The following is a 15739-nucleotide window of genomic DNA, read 5'->3' on the forward strand; positions in this document are numbered from 1 at the left end:
TTTTTACTTAGAAGTGAAATTATAATCAAATTGTTATCTGTGAAAAACTGCTGAATTTTAACCAGGATCAGGATTTCATAAAGATCTGCCCTCTTCTGGTTAACTTCCCCCAGGGCTAACACATCTCATTGGATCACCTTTTCTTCGGGCATATATGCATGGATTTTTCATGGATATAAGGCTCTACCACAAGGTAAGTACAAAGCTACAGTTATTTAAGGTGACTGATGATCGCTTTGTGGGCATTTCTTCTCTACTTATGTATATTTTTATAAAACATACTTAAGATTTGTAAAAGATCTATCCTTTGGCATAATATTCATGCTGTATATGAGACATGCTGCTAAATGTAGTTCTCTTGGTTTTAATTTTCTACTCAAAAAGGTGAAATTGATGGTAAATCCATTTGCTTATGAAGAATATAGGAAAGATAAGATCCGGCAGAAGATAGAAGAAACACGAGCACAAAGAGTGCAATTAAAGGTAAATATTACAGTCAGTATTGAATCTACTGGGGAAAGGTTCTTCATTTTTATTTTGTTTATTATTTGGAGGAGCTTGCCATCCATTTCTTACTTTTCCCATCCTTAGTTTACATCATTCACTAATATTTTTGACATGTTTTATTTGTCGTGAGGGTGGATGCTCTAGTTTCATCCTTATGGTAAAGGTAGTAGTGGTGTGGCAAGTAATGCTAGGTGAGCTGATACTGTTGGTCCTACCAAGAAAATGCAATGCTGTTTTCAAACAGGTGTTTTTAGACTTTTGGAATGCTGGGGCTTTGCTAATCCCCATTTCTTGGTGACACATGGAAGGGTCTTAGGCTAGCTGCTTGGATCATGGGAAACAGTCATCGGACTATGCCAGGGCCCAGACAAGAATCAGGCCACATTAGTTCTATTATCAGAGAGAATTTAATGTATAAAAATTGTTACCCGGGTATTAGAGAGGTGAAGAGGCAAAAACACTGATAAAGGAGGCGGTGGCTACAGGGAGCAGCTAATTCGCCAGCACCTGGCAGTAGGAGACAGGCGGGCCTAGAGACTCGGACCTCGGAAGAGGGCTGACAGCTGGCGGTGGGGCCCTCGAGATAGGATGAGGCTGTTCCTGGGAGTGTGGGGAAGCCACAAACTGGACTCCTTTGCTCTACTGGAGCCACGTCGTTACTGCCAGGAGACAGAACTATTGACACATGACACCAGCCCTGCAACCAGCAGAGGGGAAGCGGAAACCCCGTCTCCTCCTGCCTTCCCGGCCTGATTGAGATAGACCACCAAGGGATATGATCGTTTCTAACTGGGCATTTTGTAAAACATACGCACACACTTTCAGTGCAGAGAGTAGTAGCAAGCTTTTCCTTTTATCGGATTATTAGTTAAAAGCAGTGAATATGTGTGTGTATATTGGCCAAGGCAGTCTAGGACATGGAGTCCCTTTGTCCCTACTCTTTGCTTTAACCTCCAAAGCTAAATTATAGGTATTGCAGTACAACCTTTTTTTTTTCCTCCTCCACTAGAAATTGCCAAAAGTTAACAAAGAGCTGGCACTTAAATTAATTGAGGAAGAGGAGGAGAAGCAAAAATCTACCTGGAAAAAGAAAGTTAAGGTAAGATTTTATAAGGCAAAGAAAATATTGATAAATTATTTCTCTGTTTTCTTGATAGTAAATTGTATCCTTTTACTTTGAGAATGTGTTTAGTTTTCCTTGTTCGCTCTGCTTATTAGATAGTATATACTCAATATGGAAAGTTTGTAAAACAGATAAAAGTATAAAGAAGAAAGTCACTCATGTACTTCTATCCAGAGAAAAGCATCATTAATAGTTTAGTGAATTTCTTTCCTGTCTTATTTCTCTTAAAATTATAAACTGTAATAGGATACTACTATATATATATAAAAAATATTTATCTTGGTTCTGTAAAATAACACATGTGGCTTCGCATTTTACTAAACAATCTTTATAAATATTTTGAGAGCTGCATATTTTATCTTTGGATGTATTTTAAATAACCCTTTTATTGTTAAATATTTAGTTTATTGTTTTTCTTTGTATAGTCACTAGGTTTGTTTATAACTGAAAAAGTAACCAGCTTTCATTTAGACTTGGCGTTACTGGGCGCATGCACTGTAAGGATTAACTGCTCTCTGCCTTCCATCCCTGATGTAAAATGGACGAAGGTCGGTCATAAACTAAGTATGGGTCAGCTGATGGTGTCAAGACAGAAGGCAGATTTTTTTCTCATTTTCCCAGAGAAGTGAGAGCTTCCTCATTCCTCTCCATGCTGTTTCCCCGTCGGCCGTAAGTGGGCCGGGCTCTTCTCTGAAATGAGTTGTAAAGGTCCCATCTCTCCTACGAGCCTGTAGGACCTGCTTGCGTAGATGGCCAAACTTTGTATCTGGGCCAGCTGTGTCGAGCTGTCCGGAGAGTTTTCTTAGTGTTTATTCTTTTTCTGTCTCTCTCTAGTTTTTTAACCAGGTAAGTGAATGGAGACAAGTGAGCTCTTCGTGTGTTTATTTTTGTACCACTCTCTTCAGGAGTGTCGGGGCTGCCACTGAAGGGTCTCGTGTCTGGTCCCCCTTGCTCACCAGTTGTGTCATCGTGGGCGACCCTGAGCTTCACTGGGTCATAGCTTGTTCTTCTCTATGAGGAGTAGGACTGAGGTGGGGACGGGGGAGCCTTCTTGGTGCTGTGATTGTGTTTGTGGCTGTTTACCTTCCTAATTTCATCAGTGTATCACATGTATGCTTAGAGCTTAAAGCGTTCAAAATATAAGTGCTTCTGGCTCTCTTGGCGTTCTCTTTGGCATGCTCCCAGTGATTTTCTTGTTAGCCCAGCCTGAGGATGGTTAGGGGTAACTTATCAGCTTTATAAGTCATTCCCCAAGCTTCCCGGATATGATGTTTGGATTTCCATGCCCTGAGGTTGCAGTGGGAGGGTAGAGGAGCTGGTTTACGCTGCAGAGGTCTTCTTTCCTATCTACAATTTATGCATCTGAGTCTGTATGACATTCAGTGTTACAGAGAATACGACACAAATTAATGTTTCATTTTGATACTTTGTGCAGCATGGCTTACACAGTGTACAGGAGCCGTTCTTAAAGGTTTTAGGATTATGAAGATGCAGAGGAAGCCCCTTTTCTCTCTGCCCCCCTCTTCACACTCTTGCTGAGATTAGGGACAGCCAGAGGAGATGGAGAACATAGTTGGCGTTTGCTGTGCCCAGGGGTGCAGGATGGTAGCAACAACCCCAAGGGCTGAAAATATGCAGAGTGACCTGCAGAGTCCATGGGAAAGTCATGGTTGTCTGTGCCTTTGAAACAATTTATAGGGTTATCCTGTAAAGAAGCATCCAGCTATGTGCTGTTCATACTGCAAGTGCAAAGAGGAAGAACCTGAGAAATCCCTCTCTCCTTCCATCAGTTTCCCTTCAGCTGTTGGAAGCTGGAAGCATGGTGTTTGTAGTGGTGTGAACTCTAGAATACTGCTAGAAAGGGGTGTTTTCATTGACTTTTCAGTGGCTTGCTGACCCAAGTCAGGCCTCATTATCAGAGTTCAGTTTCTTTGCAGAAATACTTAAATATAGGAACATCCCCTGGGGAAGGAAATGGCAACCCACTCTAGTATTCTTGCCTGGGAAATCTCATGGACAGAATAGTTTAGCGGGCTATGGGATTTTTGCAGTCCATGGGATTGCAAAGAGTCAGACAACACTTAGCGACTAAACAGCAACAACAAAAAGTCTGTTGTTAGAGAGCTTGTCTGATTTGTTGTTTAACAGTTTTATCTAATTCAAATGACCTTGGAACTTCCCTGGTGGTCCACTGGTTAGGACTTAGTGCTTTCACTGCTGGCACCTGAATTGCATCCCAGGGAATTAAGATCCTGCAAGGTGAGGCAAAAACAAAACAAAACAAAACACAACAACAAAAAACAAAGACCTTAAAAACTGTTCCTGAATTAAGAAAAAAGTCCTTCATTATAATTGTAAAGAATACTTGAAAGAATTGTTAAATCCATCAGCACTTCATTAGTCTTGTCTTTGAACTCAGCTCTTCAAACCCTTAAGAGCCTTAATAGCTCTGGTAACTTCTGATTTAAAAGTCAGTACAGTGCAGTTATGGTCTGCTTTGACTCCAGCTGAAATTTCATGGAGGCAGACAATGAAATATGTTCCCAGATATTGCTCCCACTGATAACATAATTAAATTCTAATAAGATGTTTACCATTCACTTCATGTTGGATCTGCAATGGCAAGTGACCCACCACATAGTGTTAGGAAGCAATTATCTGAACCTTATCCAAACTTAGAAATGTGGTGGTGTTAATTCTAATTAAGAATCAATTCATTTATTCTTTCAGCTAATATATATTGAGCTCCCAATAGGTACAAGCCCTTTAGGAGAGGCAAGCAAATGGTGATCCATTTGATCTATAAGGGTGTGCATTGTAGCTAAGCCACTTTTCTTACAAGTGCCGCTTCTTGCCCATTGGCCTTTTCTGCCAAATTTTCACCATTGCCTTAAAGTCTTGTATGGAGGTACTTCTCTCATTCTGCAGCAGCCCAGCCAGGTACTGTCATGCATGATGTCAGTAGGCTAGGTGTGTTCTGTGGCTCAGAGACCTTGGGAGAAGTGTCCTACCAGCCTTAAGGATTCTTCCATACCAGCATCAGCTTAGATGTTAAGTAATTATTTACCTCCCCAGGGAAAAGACATAATTATTCATAGACCCTGGGTTGGATCAGATCAGTTTAAACATCCAAAATATTATGTTTTAAAGCTTTTCAGTACCAATTAAAGATTGTGTGGTTTCTGTTGTTGTTACAGTTCTGCACACAGAGTTTTGAAAACTAGTATTTCGCCAAGGTTTGTTAGGAGTGTTGCCTGCCCTTCCATCCTTCTATTCACCCTCTTCTTTCCCCTCTCCCATTTTCAGCTCTCCTGACACTCTTGCCTTTTTAGTTCATTATTTTGGTCTAAAACTCTGTTTCTTACTGCTGGCCTATGGTGCTCCTTCTTGATTTTCAAATGTCCAGCATTGTCTTTAAAAATTTATTTAAGCAATAAACTTGATCACCTCACAGGGACTCTTCAGTAACATAGCTCTCAGTTGTCTGAGAATATGGAGGCATTGTCTTTTGATAACCTTTCCTCCCTGGGCCAGGGAGGAAACTTTGTAACTTTGGGTAAGTCAGTACTCAGCATTTCAGTCAGTTCAGTGCAGTTGTTCATTCCTGTCTGACTCTTTGCCACCCCATGGACTGCAGCACACCAGGCTTCCCTGTCTATCACCAACACCCAGAGGTTACCCAAACTCATGTTCATTGTGTTGGTGAGGCCATCCAGCCATCTCATCCTCTGTCATCCCCTCTCCTCCTGCCTTCAATCTTTCCCAGCATCAGGGTCTTTTCAAATGAGTCAGTTCTTCACATCAGGTGGCCAGAGTATTGGAGTTTCAGCTTCAACATCAGTCCTTCCAGTGAATATTCAGGACTGATTTCCTTTAGCATGGACTAGTTGAATCTCCTTGCAGTCCAAGGGAGTCTTTTCCAAGACCACAGTTCAAAAGCATCAATTCTTCAGAGTTCAGCTTTCTTTATAGTCCACTCTCACATCCATACCTGACTATTCAGCATTTACTTTGTTACAAATATGTGTATACTCTTTACATCTACTCCTCCTCTCCCTGAATGCTCTCTGGTATTTGACTCTTTGCAGCCCTCTGGACTGTAGCCTGCCAGGCTCTTCTGTCCATGGGATTTTCCAGGCAAGAATACTGGAATGGGTTGCCATTTCCTTCTCCAGGGGACCTTCCTGACCCAGGGATCGAACCCGTGTCTCTTGTATCTCCTGCGTTGGCAGGTGGATTCATACCACATCTCCTACATGACCTTATTTAGTCTTGTTTCCCGCACAATCTTAGTTGTCCCTGGACTTAGTAATTGACTTTTTGTTAGTTTTCTGTGTACTTAGTCAGTAGTCAACACTCAGTTCTTTGCCACTTGTCTAAATCTTGTCTCTTCATAGTTACATGAAGATCACCAGTTGTTATATAAACTTGACTTTCCTGAAGAAGTCTCTTCTACATCATTCTGCTCAGTTCCATTCTGGAATGGTCCCCTTCAAATCCTGGTTCACAGCCAGCATCCTGGTGGTTCATTCCACCTCACCCCGTGATGGATCCAGAATCGTAAGGACCTTCAGTTTTCTGAAGGAATGTTGTCTCCAGCCCAGACAGACAAGCAGTCAGTATAAGGGGTAGTAAAGAGATCCTCACACCCACAGTTCTCAATAGCAACAACAGCAAATCACTCTTATGTGCGACTTTTCCTCACGAAGTCCCGTAGGGTTTTCTCCTCCAACGTGAGACTAAGGCAAGAAGGAGAAAGAGACCAAGGAAATCTCCGGACCGGCCCAGGGCTGTGCTGGGGGCTATCTTGTCTTCCACCAGAGATCCAGCCGCAGTGCTAGCCTCCTCGGGTCCCCCTCAGTCCAGGAGCTCAGGTGCTGGGAAACAGTCTTGGGTAAAAACGGTACGTAGTTTTTGCCTACTGTGATGCATAGCTGTTGGTTCAGATTTAAAAGAGTGGAGTGCTCGCTTCGGCAGCACATATACTAAAATTGGAACGATACAGAGAAGATTAGCATGGCCCCTGCGCAAGGATGACACGCAAATTCGTGAAGCGTTCCATATTTTTTCTTTTTTTACTCTCCAAAAAAAAAAATAAATAAATAAAAGAGTGGAAGATACAAAAAGCTGAGTGGAGACCCTGAGGGCACCTCAGTCCTGGCCAATCTGTTTGTTTGGGAATGCACCAATCCGCAGTGTCTTTCAGCCTCTCTCTTCTGGTCAGACTCTGTTGCTCAGAGGGTGACAGCCTGGCTGCCAGCGCTTCGAGAACCGGGAACTGTCAGCAGGAGGGTAGGGGCGTGGGGTGAGGCAGCATCTCCCCCTTGCCTTCTTCCCCTGGGTACCAGGTGCGTCCTCAGCGCACCGCGGCCCCTGCCAGACGCGTCCCCCTCCAGAAGGGCCTTCACTTGGGGACGCCGGGTGCTAGACCTTCCTCTCTTGCTTCTGCATCCTCGTTGCTCCCGTCTCCTTTCCTGGCCTCCTCATCCTTGGGGATTCGTGTCCTTTTAAAGCCCCTCTTCTATTGTTTTAGTGGTGTTTTAGCAGAGATTGGAAGGAGATGCTCCTGTTCAAACTACTGTCTTTACTCAGAAGTCAGCATCACCTTACTTTCATAGATACCATTGCATTGCAAGTGTTGATCTGCTTTAAATGTGGAGTATTCCTTATATATGTTGCTGTGCTGGGACACAGTGTGGATAATGAGGGTCCCCACTCAGATCTACCCAGAATACCCTTCTCTGGGGCAGGGCTGCAGTGTGACAGTACCTTATGATGTTTCCCAGATTCCAGGGGCACGTGTTTGGCATACATACACGTATATTTATAGAGCAGACTGCTAACCAGACATGTGTAAACTACTATAGGACATCACTAACTACATCTCATCCTACTGTTTTTTTTTTTTTAAGACAGCTGTGAAAACCATCAATTAGACTAGTAAAACTCTCTGGGGGAAATACTTTTACAGCTTGGTTAAAGAGTTTTTACTTTATATTTGTTCATCCAAGGCATACTTGTCTTTGGGCAGTGCAACTTGTTTTAAATTAAGGGGAAAAAAGAGAATACTAGCCAACTTACTCTTTTTTTAACATGTTTCTCTGTTGTTTATTAAACGTGATGATACAGTAAAATGGAAAAGAAAAGATTTCCCTTGGGATTTGTATATTTACATATGTATATACATATACATTGGCTTCCCTGGTGGCTCAGACGGTAAGGCATCTGTCTGCCTGCAATGCAGGAGACCTGGGTTTGATCTCTGAATCAGGAAGATCCCCAGGAGAAGGAATTGGCAACCGACTCCAGTACTGTTGCCTGGAAAATTCCATTGACGGAGGTGCCTGGTAGGCTACAGTCAGTGGGATCACAAAGAGTCATACACGACTGAGCAACTTCACACACGCATACGTTATATATTTTATATCTAAATATACATTTTATATACATATACATTTTAAATCTGAATATATAAAACATGACAATATGTAACTATAAAACCTGAAAATATATACTTGGCAAATAACTGTTCTTCTGGTCTTGGGCAGTATCACCTGCCCTGTGTTTGCAGATAACTCCAAAATGTATCCAGTGTAGCCCTCTCTTCTCTCCTGAGCCCTGGTGCCTGGTTTTCAGACACCAGATGGCATCCTTCAGAATACACTGAGTTAACTGGTCTTAAATGAAACATAATTTTGTTTTTTTCTCTGTTTAACTTCTCTCATTCACTGGATTTTTCCAAAGACACATTCTAATAACAGTTTTATATTCACAGCAAAAGTGAGAGGAAGGTACAGAGATTTCCCACATACCCCCTGTCCCCCACACATGTGTTAGGCCCACCCCCAGCCCACCTCGCTGTTAATATCCTCCACCAAGGGGGGATGTTTGTTACAGCTGATGAACCTACATTAATATGTGATAATCCCCTGAAGCCCACAGTTTACGTTAGGGTTCATGCTTAGTGTTGTTCATGCTGTGGTTTGAGACATGTGTGTAGAGACATGTGTCCACTATTAGAAAGTCAGGATGTTTTCGCTTCCCCCACACCCTCTGAGCTACAGCTCTTCACCCCTCCCTTTGACCCCTAACGCCCACTGAGCTTTTGCCTGAGTCCATTGTTTTACCTCTTCTACAGTGTCATTTAGTTGGGATTGTAGCCTTTTCAGATTGGCTTCTTTTGCTTAGTAAGGGTCTCTCTGTCTTTTTGTAGCTTGATACCCTATTTCTTTTTAGTGCTAAATAATACTCTGTTGTCTGAATGTATCATGGTGTACTTTACTATTTTTCCGTATTCCTCCTCTCATCTCCTCCATAGAGATATCTATCAATTCTAACTTACTAGTGTATCTTCACCCTTGGATACCATTTGCCCTGATTGAGGCCCTGTCTCTGTTCCCATTTCCTCAAGTGGCCTCTTCATCTTCCTCGTGTCTTGAGTTCTGTCTCAGTAGCCCACCATATACCATGTGGCTGTAGAATCGCAAAGCAGGTTTCTTTGTTGTCTGAGATTCTTGACTTACTCTTCTGTTTGTCACCTTTCTCCTCCTTATCTTCTTTTTCCCTAGTCATTTCCCCTTACCTACAGAGAAAGGTCATGGCATATTAAGTCTTTTACAATCTGGCCTGATCAAAAATGGTTTTTTCAAATTTTGCCACTATCCTTGCATTATCAGGCTGCTCACCACTCCTCAGGGGGCTGGAAATGCTCTTCCCAAATTCCTATCTGTTGAAAAGTACTCTTCTTTCAAGCCTCCTCCCGGATGTGCACTCCCCCCCACCCACCTCCCCACTGAGATGTCTCTTGTTGGAGCTACTTTTACCCCTCTGCTCCTAGAGTACTTTCATGTCTGCTTAGCATCCTTCATAAGGTGCCGTGTAGCTTAGAGTCTGGTTTGTTTATTACTCAAGTTGTGAGTGAGTGAGTGCCTTGGGGTCAAGAACTAGGACATATCTCTGTTTCTTCCTTGATCCTAAATCTGTTTTGGAAATGATAATAGGGAAGCCTTTAGTGTGTCTCAAATATTAATTCAGCATATCATAGAATTTTAGTAAATGTTAGTCAGATTTTAGGTACATACAGGTAATAAATAGCCCAAGTTCCTTAGTGTCTCATGGTTTGCCAATTTTTTTGTATAGTTCAGTTCAGTTGCTCAGTCGTGTCCAATTCCTTGTGACCCTATGGACTGCAGCATGCCAGGCTTCCCTGTCCATCACCAATTCCTGGAGCTTGCTTAAAATCATGTCCGTTGAGTCAGTGGTGCCATCCAACCATCTCATCCTCTGTTATCCCTTTCTCCTCCTGCTTTCAGTCTTTCCCAGCACCAGGGTCTTTTCCAGTGAGTCAGTTCTTCACATCAGGTGGCCAAAGTATTGGAGTTTCAGCTTCAGCATCAGTCCTTCCATCAGGACTGATTTCATTTAGGATTGACTGGTTTGATCTCTTTGCCATCCAAGAAACTCTCAAGAGTCTTCTCCAACAGCACAGTTCAAAAGCATCAGTTCTTCGGTGCTCAGCTTTCTTTTTAGTCCAACTCTCATGTCCATACATGTTTTTCCATACATATGGAAAAACCATAGCTTTGACTAGATGGACCTTTGTTGGCAAATTTTTGAATAGTTGTTATACAAAAACAGCATTCTGAACTCAACAACTTAGAGTCATATTTACTCTCAGTAGTGGAGAAGCAGGCAGTAAGATAAAGTCTGTTAGGTAGAGCCAGGGGCCACCACAGATAGGTTCGTTTTCTCCAGCCTGTTCCTTAGGCTGTCTACTTTACAAACCATGTCAAATAGGTTAGTTTATCTTGTTTCCAAGACTACTGCAGATTAGGACAGTAGGAAGCCCTGAGTGTATACAGTTATCATCTGTTTAAGTTCTATAAACTTGGGCTACCATGATAGCTCAGTTGGTAAAGAATCTACCTGCAATGCAGGAGACCCTGGTTTGATTCCTGGGTCGGGAAAATCCACTGGAGAATGGATAGGCTACCCACTCCAGTATTCTTGGGCTTCCCTTGTGGCTCAGGTGGTAAAGAATCTGCCTGCAATGCGGGAGACCTGGGTTTGATCCTTGGATTGGGAAGATCCCTTGGAAAAGGGAAAGGCTACCCCCTCTGGTTATTCTGGCCTGGAGAATTCCATGGACTGTATAGTCCATGGAGTCGCAAGAACTCGGACATGACTGAGCGACTTTCACTTCACTAAGTTTATAGTACATTTCTAGAAAATGTTCTGTTTAGAAGGGATACAAATAAAAAGGAATTTAGTGTCAGTCCTGAGCTATCCAAACGGGTCTCAATCGTAAAGCTTTATTATGTCGAAATCTCAGTCGTACACTGTATCCTTTGAGAACAGTGAAATGGCCTAGGGGAAAATTGATGAGGCTACCCCATAAGGGAAGGAAATATCTATTATGTTTCCAAGTAACTCAGAGTCAGTAAACTTACACCATCAGCTCCCCCCCCCATGTTAATTCTTAACTTATTATTGGTGCATGTTTTCTTTCCCAGTTTTGGAATCTGAAGTTGACAGACTAATACTCATTCAGCAGAGTAGTCATGCTTAAAAAGCCATGTTTCAAAACCATGTGTTTCCTTGAGAAATATTTTTACATGAAAAAACATAAACTAAAAAAAATTCTTTCCAACATATTAAGCATAAAGTTAGCCCAAAAGACTCATTCTTAGCTCATTGTGTGCAGCAGCCAAGTAATACGTATTTGCTGTGAAATAAGTTAATAGGATTTGACTGTGGATAAGAAATCAGCAAGAAGGAAGGCCTGGAAACTGGTTCTTTAACAATATCATAATAATTTAATAAATTGTGCTTTATGTAGCTTTTTAATAAATTGTTGAGTAAGATGTTTTTAAGCCATCTTTCTGGGAAGATTTTATTCTAATATTAACTTTAAATTTTGACATTCTTTTTCTTACAGAGCCTTCCTAATATTCTCACCGATGATCGATTTAAAGTTATGTTTGAGAACCCTGACTTCCAAGTAGACGAAGAGAGTGAAGAATTTAGACTTCTGAACCCACTCGTTTCCAAAATTAGTGAAAAAAGGAAGAAGAAACTGAGACTCCTAGAGCAACAGGAACTTCATGGAAAAGTAACATACTGTTTATTGTTTAGAATTTGTGTAATATTTAGTTTTATGTATAAGTTGGAAGAGTCATTGAATAAAGCTGTAATTTGTTTGACCTTCAGCTTAGGAGAATATACCTTCTTTCATTAAAGAAGGTATATTTTTTTCCCATTTACGCAATGTCACAGATTCTGATAGGTTAACGCTATTTAAAAGGAAATAACGGTTGGTATTTTTGGCAGAGGGAAAGGAGCTGCTTCTTACTATTTTTGTTTTCAGGAAGAGGAGGAAGAACCGGAAGGAAAACCAAGTGATGCAGAAAGTTCTGAGAGTTCAGATGATGAAAAAGACTGGGTCGCAGAGGTCAGGAAACAGCGCCGGCTTCTCCAACAGGAGGAAAAAGTGAAGAGGCAGGAACAGCTCCGGGAAGATCAGCAGACGGTCCTCAAGCCGCAGTTCTATGAGATCAAAGCTGGCGAGGAGTTCAGAAGCTTCCAAGATTCAGCCGCAAAGCAGAAGATGATCAAGTGAGTAATGCTGCCCCCGGTGCTGGCTTGCTCGATGTCCAGCCTTGCTCTTCCTGGCTGGCCCTGTGCCTTCAAGGGGTCATATTGATCTTTGGAGTTCATGTGACAGTAGCAGCCCAAGGCCAGAGGGGACATAACACTGGTCCTTACTGTGGTGATTCTGAACAACCTTTTGAGGCCTGGTTTACATAGATAAGATGCAGGGTGTGGCCCCAGGAGTATTGGTAAATACGTACATTAAAGCACTTTGATTCCGCAAAACCCACACTCTTAAAAATGATGGTGGCAATTAAAGAGGTAACAGCTTCTTTCACAAAAAGTTATTTTTAAAATATTTCAGTTACATTTACTCTCATCGTAGTTTATCTGAGTATTTAAAAAGTCACTTGGAAAATTTGCCAGAAATTTTTTTTAGCTTTATATAGGAAAACAAAGAGATCAGAAAGAGTGGTATTCTGGAATAGGTGAGTACACAGGGACAGAAAGTGGAATGGTGGTTGCCACAGTTGGGGGCTGGGGAGACACCACTTAATGAGCTACGGGGTTTCCATTTGAAATGATGAGAAAGTCGTAGAAATGGATAGTGATAATGGTTGCACAACAATGTGAATGTTCACTGAAGAATGGTTAAAATGGTAAGTTTTATGGTTAAATATTTTACCACAGTAAAAATAAATAAAAAAGAAATCCTTTAAAAGAAATGATATTATTTGAACAGTCTCAGTTGTCAGGTGTCTAAGTAAGGAGTTAGGTACTTAAGCCCCCCGTGTTTATAAGTCACATGAGAGTCACATGAAATTCTCTGCTTTGAGAGTTTCTCGGCCAAGTGTTGATATACAGGATCTGGATGTGATAGAGTAGACAGTCTTGTAAGAAGAGCTTAAAGGTCTGGAGGGCCAAGGGGAAAGGGCAGGGGGAGCCAAGCAAGGCAGGTGAGGTGTCAGATGGGGGCTGTACCAGTTCTGTACCCTGTGCTTTTCTAACCCCCAGCTTCCTGGTTTGAAAATTGTGCTTTTTCAGACAGAAGAAGAGGGGAAAGGTGGGGAGGACATTGATAGATAGAATTATTTCTTAAATGGAGAGTTGCCTGTTCATCTTTATTTTGGCAGTTTCTAGCAAATGTCTGAGACATGAAATGTTGAGGGAATCCTTCAACTTAGATATAGGAGCATCTAGAAATTCTGGCTCTGCCTAACAGAAGATAAGTTGGTAGACAAACAATCTAATGATAGGTTTAATATCTCATGAAGAGATTTTCTTAACCTACCAACCTCACTTTTTTTTGGTTAACAAGTTTCTTTAACTATAATTTACATAACAGACAGTCACATACTTAAAGTATATAGTTCGTTGGTTTTTGGTATAGTCACAGAATTGGGCAGCCACCACCAGAGTCAGTTTTAGAGCATTTTCATCACAGCCCCACAAGCAGAATTCCTTACCCCGTCCGTCAGTATTCACTCCCATTTACTCCACCTCATCTTACCTCCAGGCAAACACTGATCTGTTCTCTAGCTCTACAGGTTTGTCTGTTGTGACGTTTCATGTGGATGTAATCATATATGTGGCTTTTTGTCCCACTGCTTTCACTTGGAATGATTTTTTAATGTTCCTCCGTGTTGTTGCATGTGCCGGTAGTCCATTCAGTTTTATTCCAGGGTGTGGGTAATGCCGCATTTTATTTATCCATAGATCAGTTGATGGGTATGCGTGGTGTGTCCACTTGTCAATGCTGCTGTGAACATTTGTATATGTGTTTGCATGGACACATGCTTTCATTTCTCCTGGCTGCATACCTAGGAGTGGGACTGCTGGTCACATGGTAATGTTATGTCTAACCTTCTGAGAAACTGCCAAACTTTTTTCCGAGAAGACTGCTTCCCTTTATGTCTCCATCAGCAGTGTGTGCAACTCCACTTTTTATGTAGCTGTCACTTGTAGATTTTTACCTGGAGTCCTAGTCAGAAGCAGAGGGAAGACTGCTTGTTTTCAGTATTCTGTTTCTATGGAGTGAATTTCTTTGTTAGATGATCTGCTGTTTTTGTCTTGCGTTATTAACTTTACCTCAAGCTCCTGGATCTGTGTCTTGACCCGAGTAGGCACTTGATAAATCCTTGTGAGGGTGTGGATCTTCTGTGCACTGATTCCTTATCAGGCAGCCCTGGAAGTTACTCTTCCAAGATGTGCTGAAAAAGAACTCATTTACCCGAAAACCACTGACCAGGACAGTCTGGGAGCAGTCGTTTCAGTGTAACCATGGTAACAGCTGCGATTTGAGGGTGGGAGACATGACCAAACTGTCTGACATTCTTTTTTTGCCTGTGAGCTTTGGTAGGATATTCATGTAGAAAACAAATGGGATGTACATTTAGTATTAATGAATAATGATAGCCAACCTAATACACTGCAGTTACACATTCTTACTAAGTTAAGCATCAATAAATTAGACAATTGTTTTGAGAAGAGGAGCTGTATGAGCGATAATCCTTACACAAGCTTAAAAGTCGTACTGCTTAAAGTAACCACCCTTTGGTAGGAATAGCCCGCAGTTTGCTGGCGTTTGGGCACACACTGCTTGTTGAATTCTAGTCTTGACTGGATTATTTTGGCAAATCCTGAACTTGTAATGTTCTAATATTATTTAATGAAGCATTGCACCATTATCCTTCAGAGAGCTAAAGTGACTCCTTATGTTTATTCTTGGAGTTACCACAAGGCAATCAGCAAAACACAGCATCGGGGTCAAATGGATTATGTTTGAAAGTTCACTTGGACTTGCTCAGCTTTAAAACCACTTCAGTTTTTAAAACCAGAGCGAGTTCTCTCCGTCCCTTAGCCTGGTAACAAGAGCTTCAGATAAATACATATGTCTGTCAGCACATTCTTATGTGCCTTCCAGTGTGCTGTGCTTTCCTTCTGAGTTTATTCATCCACCTGTCAACCTCTCCACCCACCCATCCATCAGTCAGACAGTTGTCTGGTGCCTCGGGTGAGCAGAGTGCCGTCCTGGGCCCTGGGGGTGGGAAGGAAGGGCCCAGCTCACATGCCGGAAGCACCGCCGTTCTCACCGGGGCTCTGTGAGCTGTCCGGAGGCCCTGGGAACGTGTGCGAGGAAGAAAGGGGGTGGATTTTTAGAGGTTCACTGAAGTCTTAATTAGAGGTCGTATTGAAACTGGTCTTTTGACAGAAAAAGGGTGAACACAGAGAGCAGGGTGGGAAAGCTGGCTTTCTTGGCCAAAGGGGCCATATGAACAGGACTGCTGTGGAGGCGAGGGAAGAACGGTGGTCGTGGGGTGAGAGCCCAGAGCGCACGGCAGGGAGCACAGTCCAGGAGCCGGGGAGGCAGGCGAGTGAGGCCCTGGCCCTGGCCCTGGCCCTGGCTGAGATACGGGTGAGCCAGGGGAGACTGGGGCTAAGATTATCATGATCAGATCTGTTCAGTCCCTCCTCCCAATTATGTAAATATTTAACAGTAAAAGCAGTACATGTTTGTTG

At 42.3% G+C, this 15739-nt stretch overlaps 1 protein-coding gene and 1 non-coding gene across 2 annotated transcripts in view; both read left to right on the forward strand.

Moving 5' to 3' along the window:
* NOL10 (nucleolar protein 10) overlaps positions 1 to 15739 on the forward strand; it is an 86192-nt gene that overhangs the window by 58137 nt on the left and 12316 nt on the right. The window contains exons 15-19 of the mRNA XM_070451706.1: positions 114 to 193; positions 385 to 483; positions 1517 to 1606; positions 11568 to 11741; positions 11997 to 12244. Coding sequence (XP_070307807.1) covers positions 114 to 193; positions 385 to 483; positions 1517 to 1606; positions 11568 to 11741; positions 11997 to 12244 — 691 coding nt within the window. The remainder of the gene's footprint in view (positions 1 to 113; positions 194 to 384; positions 484 to 1516; positions 1607 to 11567; positions 11742 to 11996; positions 12245 to 15739) is intronic.
* LOC139031795 (U6 spliceosomal RNA) lies at positions 6592 to 6698 on the forward strand. The gene has a single exon (XR_011484300.1). It is a non-coding gene; the product is annotated as a U6 spliceosomal RNA (small nuclear RNA).

The sequence above is a fragment of the Odocoileus virginianus genome, chromosome 2 (assembly GCF_023699985.2).
Source record: "Odocoileus virginianus isolate 20LAN1187 ecotype Illinois chromosome 2, Ovbor_1.2, whole genome shotgun sequence".
Classification (NCBI taxonomy): domain Eukaryota; kingdom Metazoa; phylum Chordata; class Mammalia; order Artiodactyla; family Cervidae; genus Odocoileus; species Odocoileus virginianus.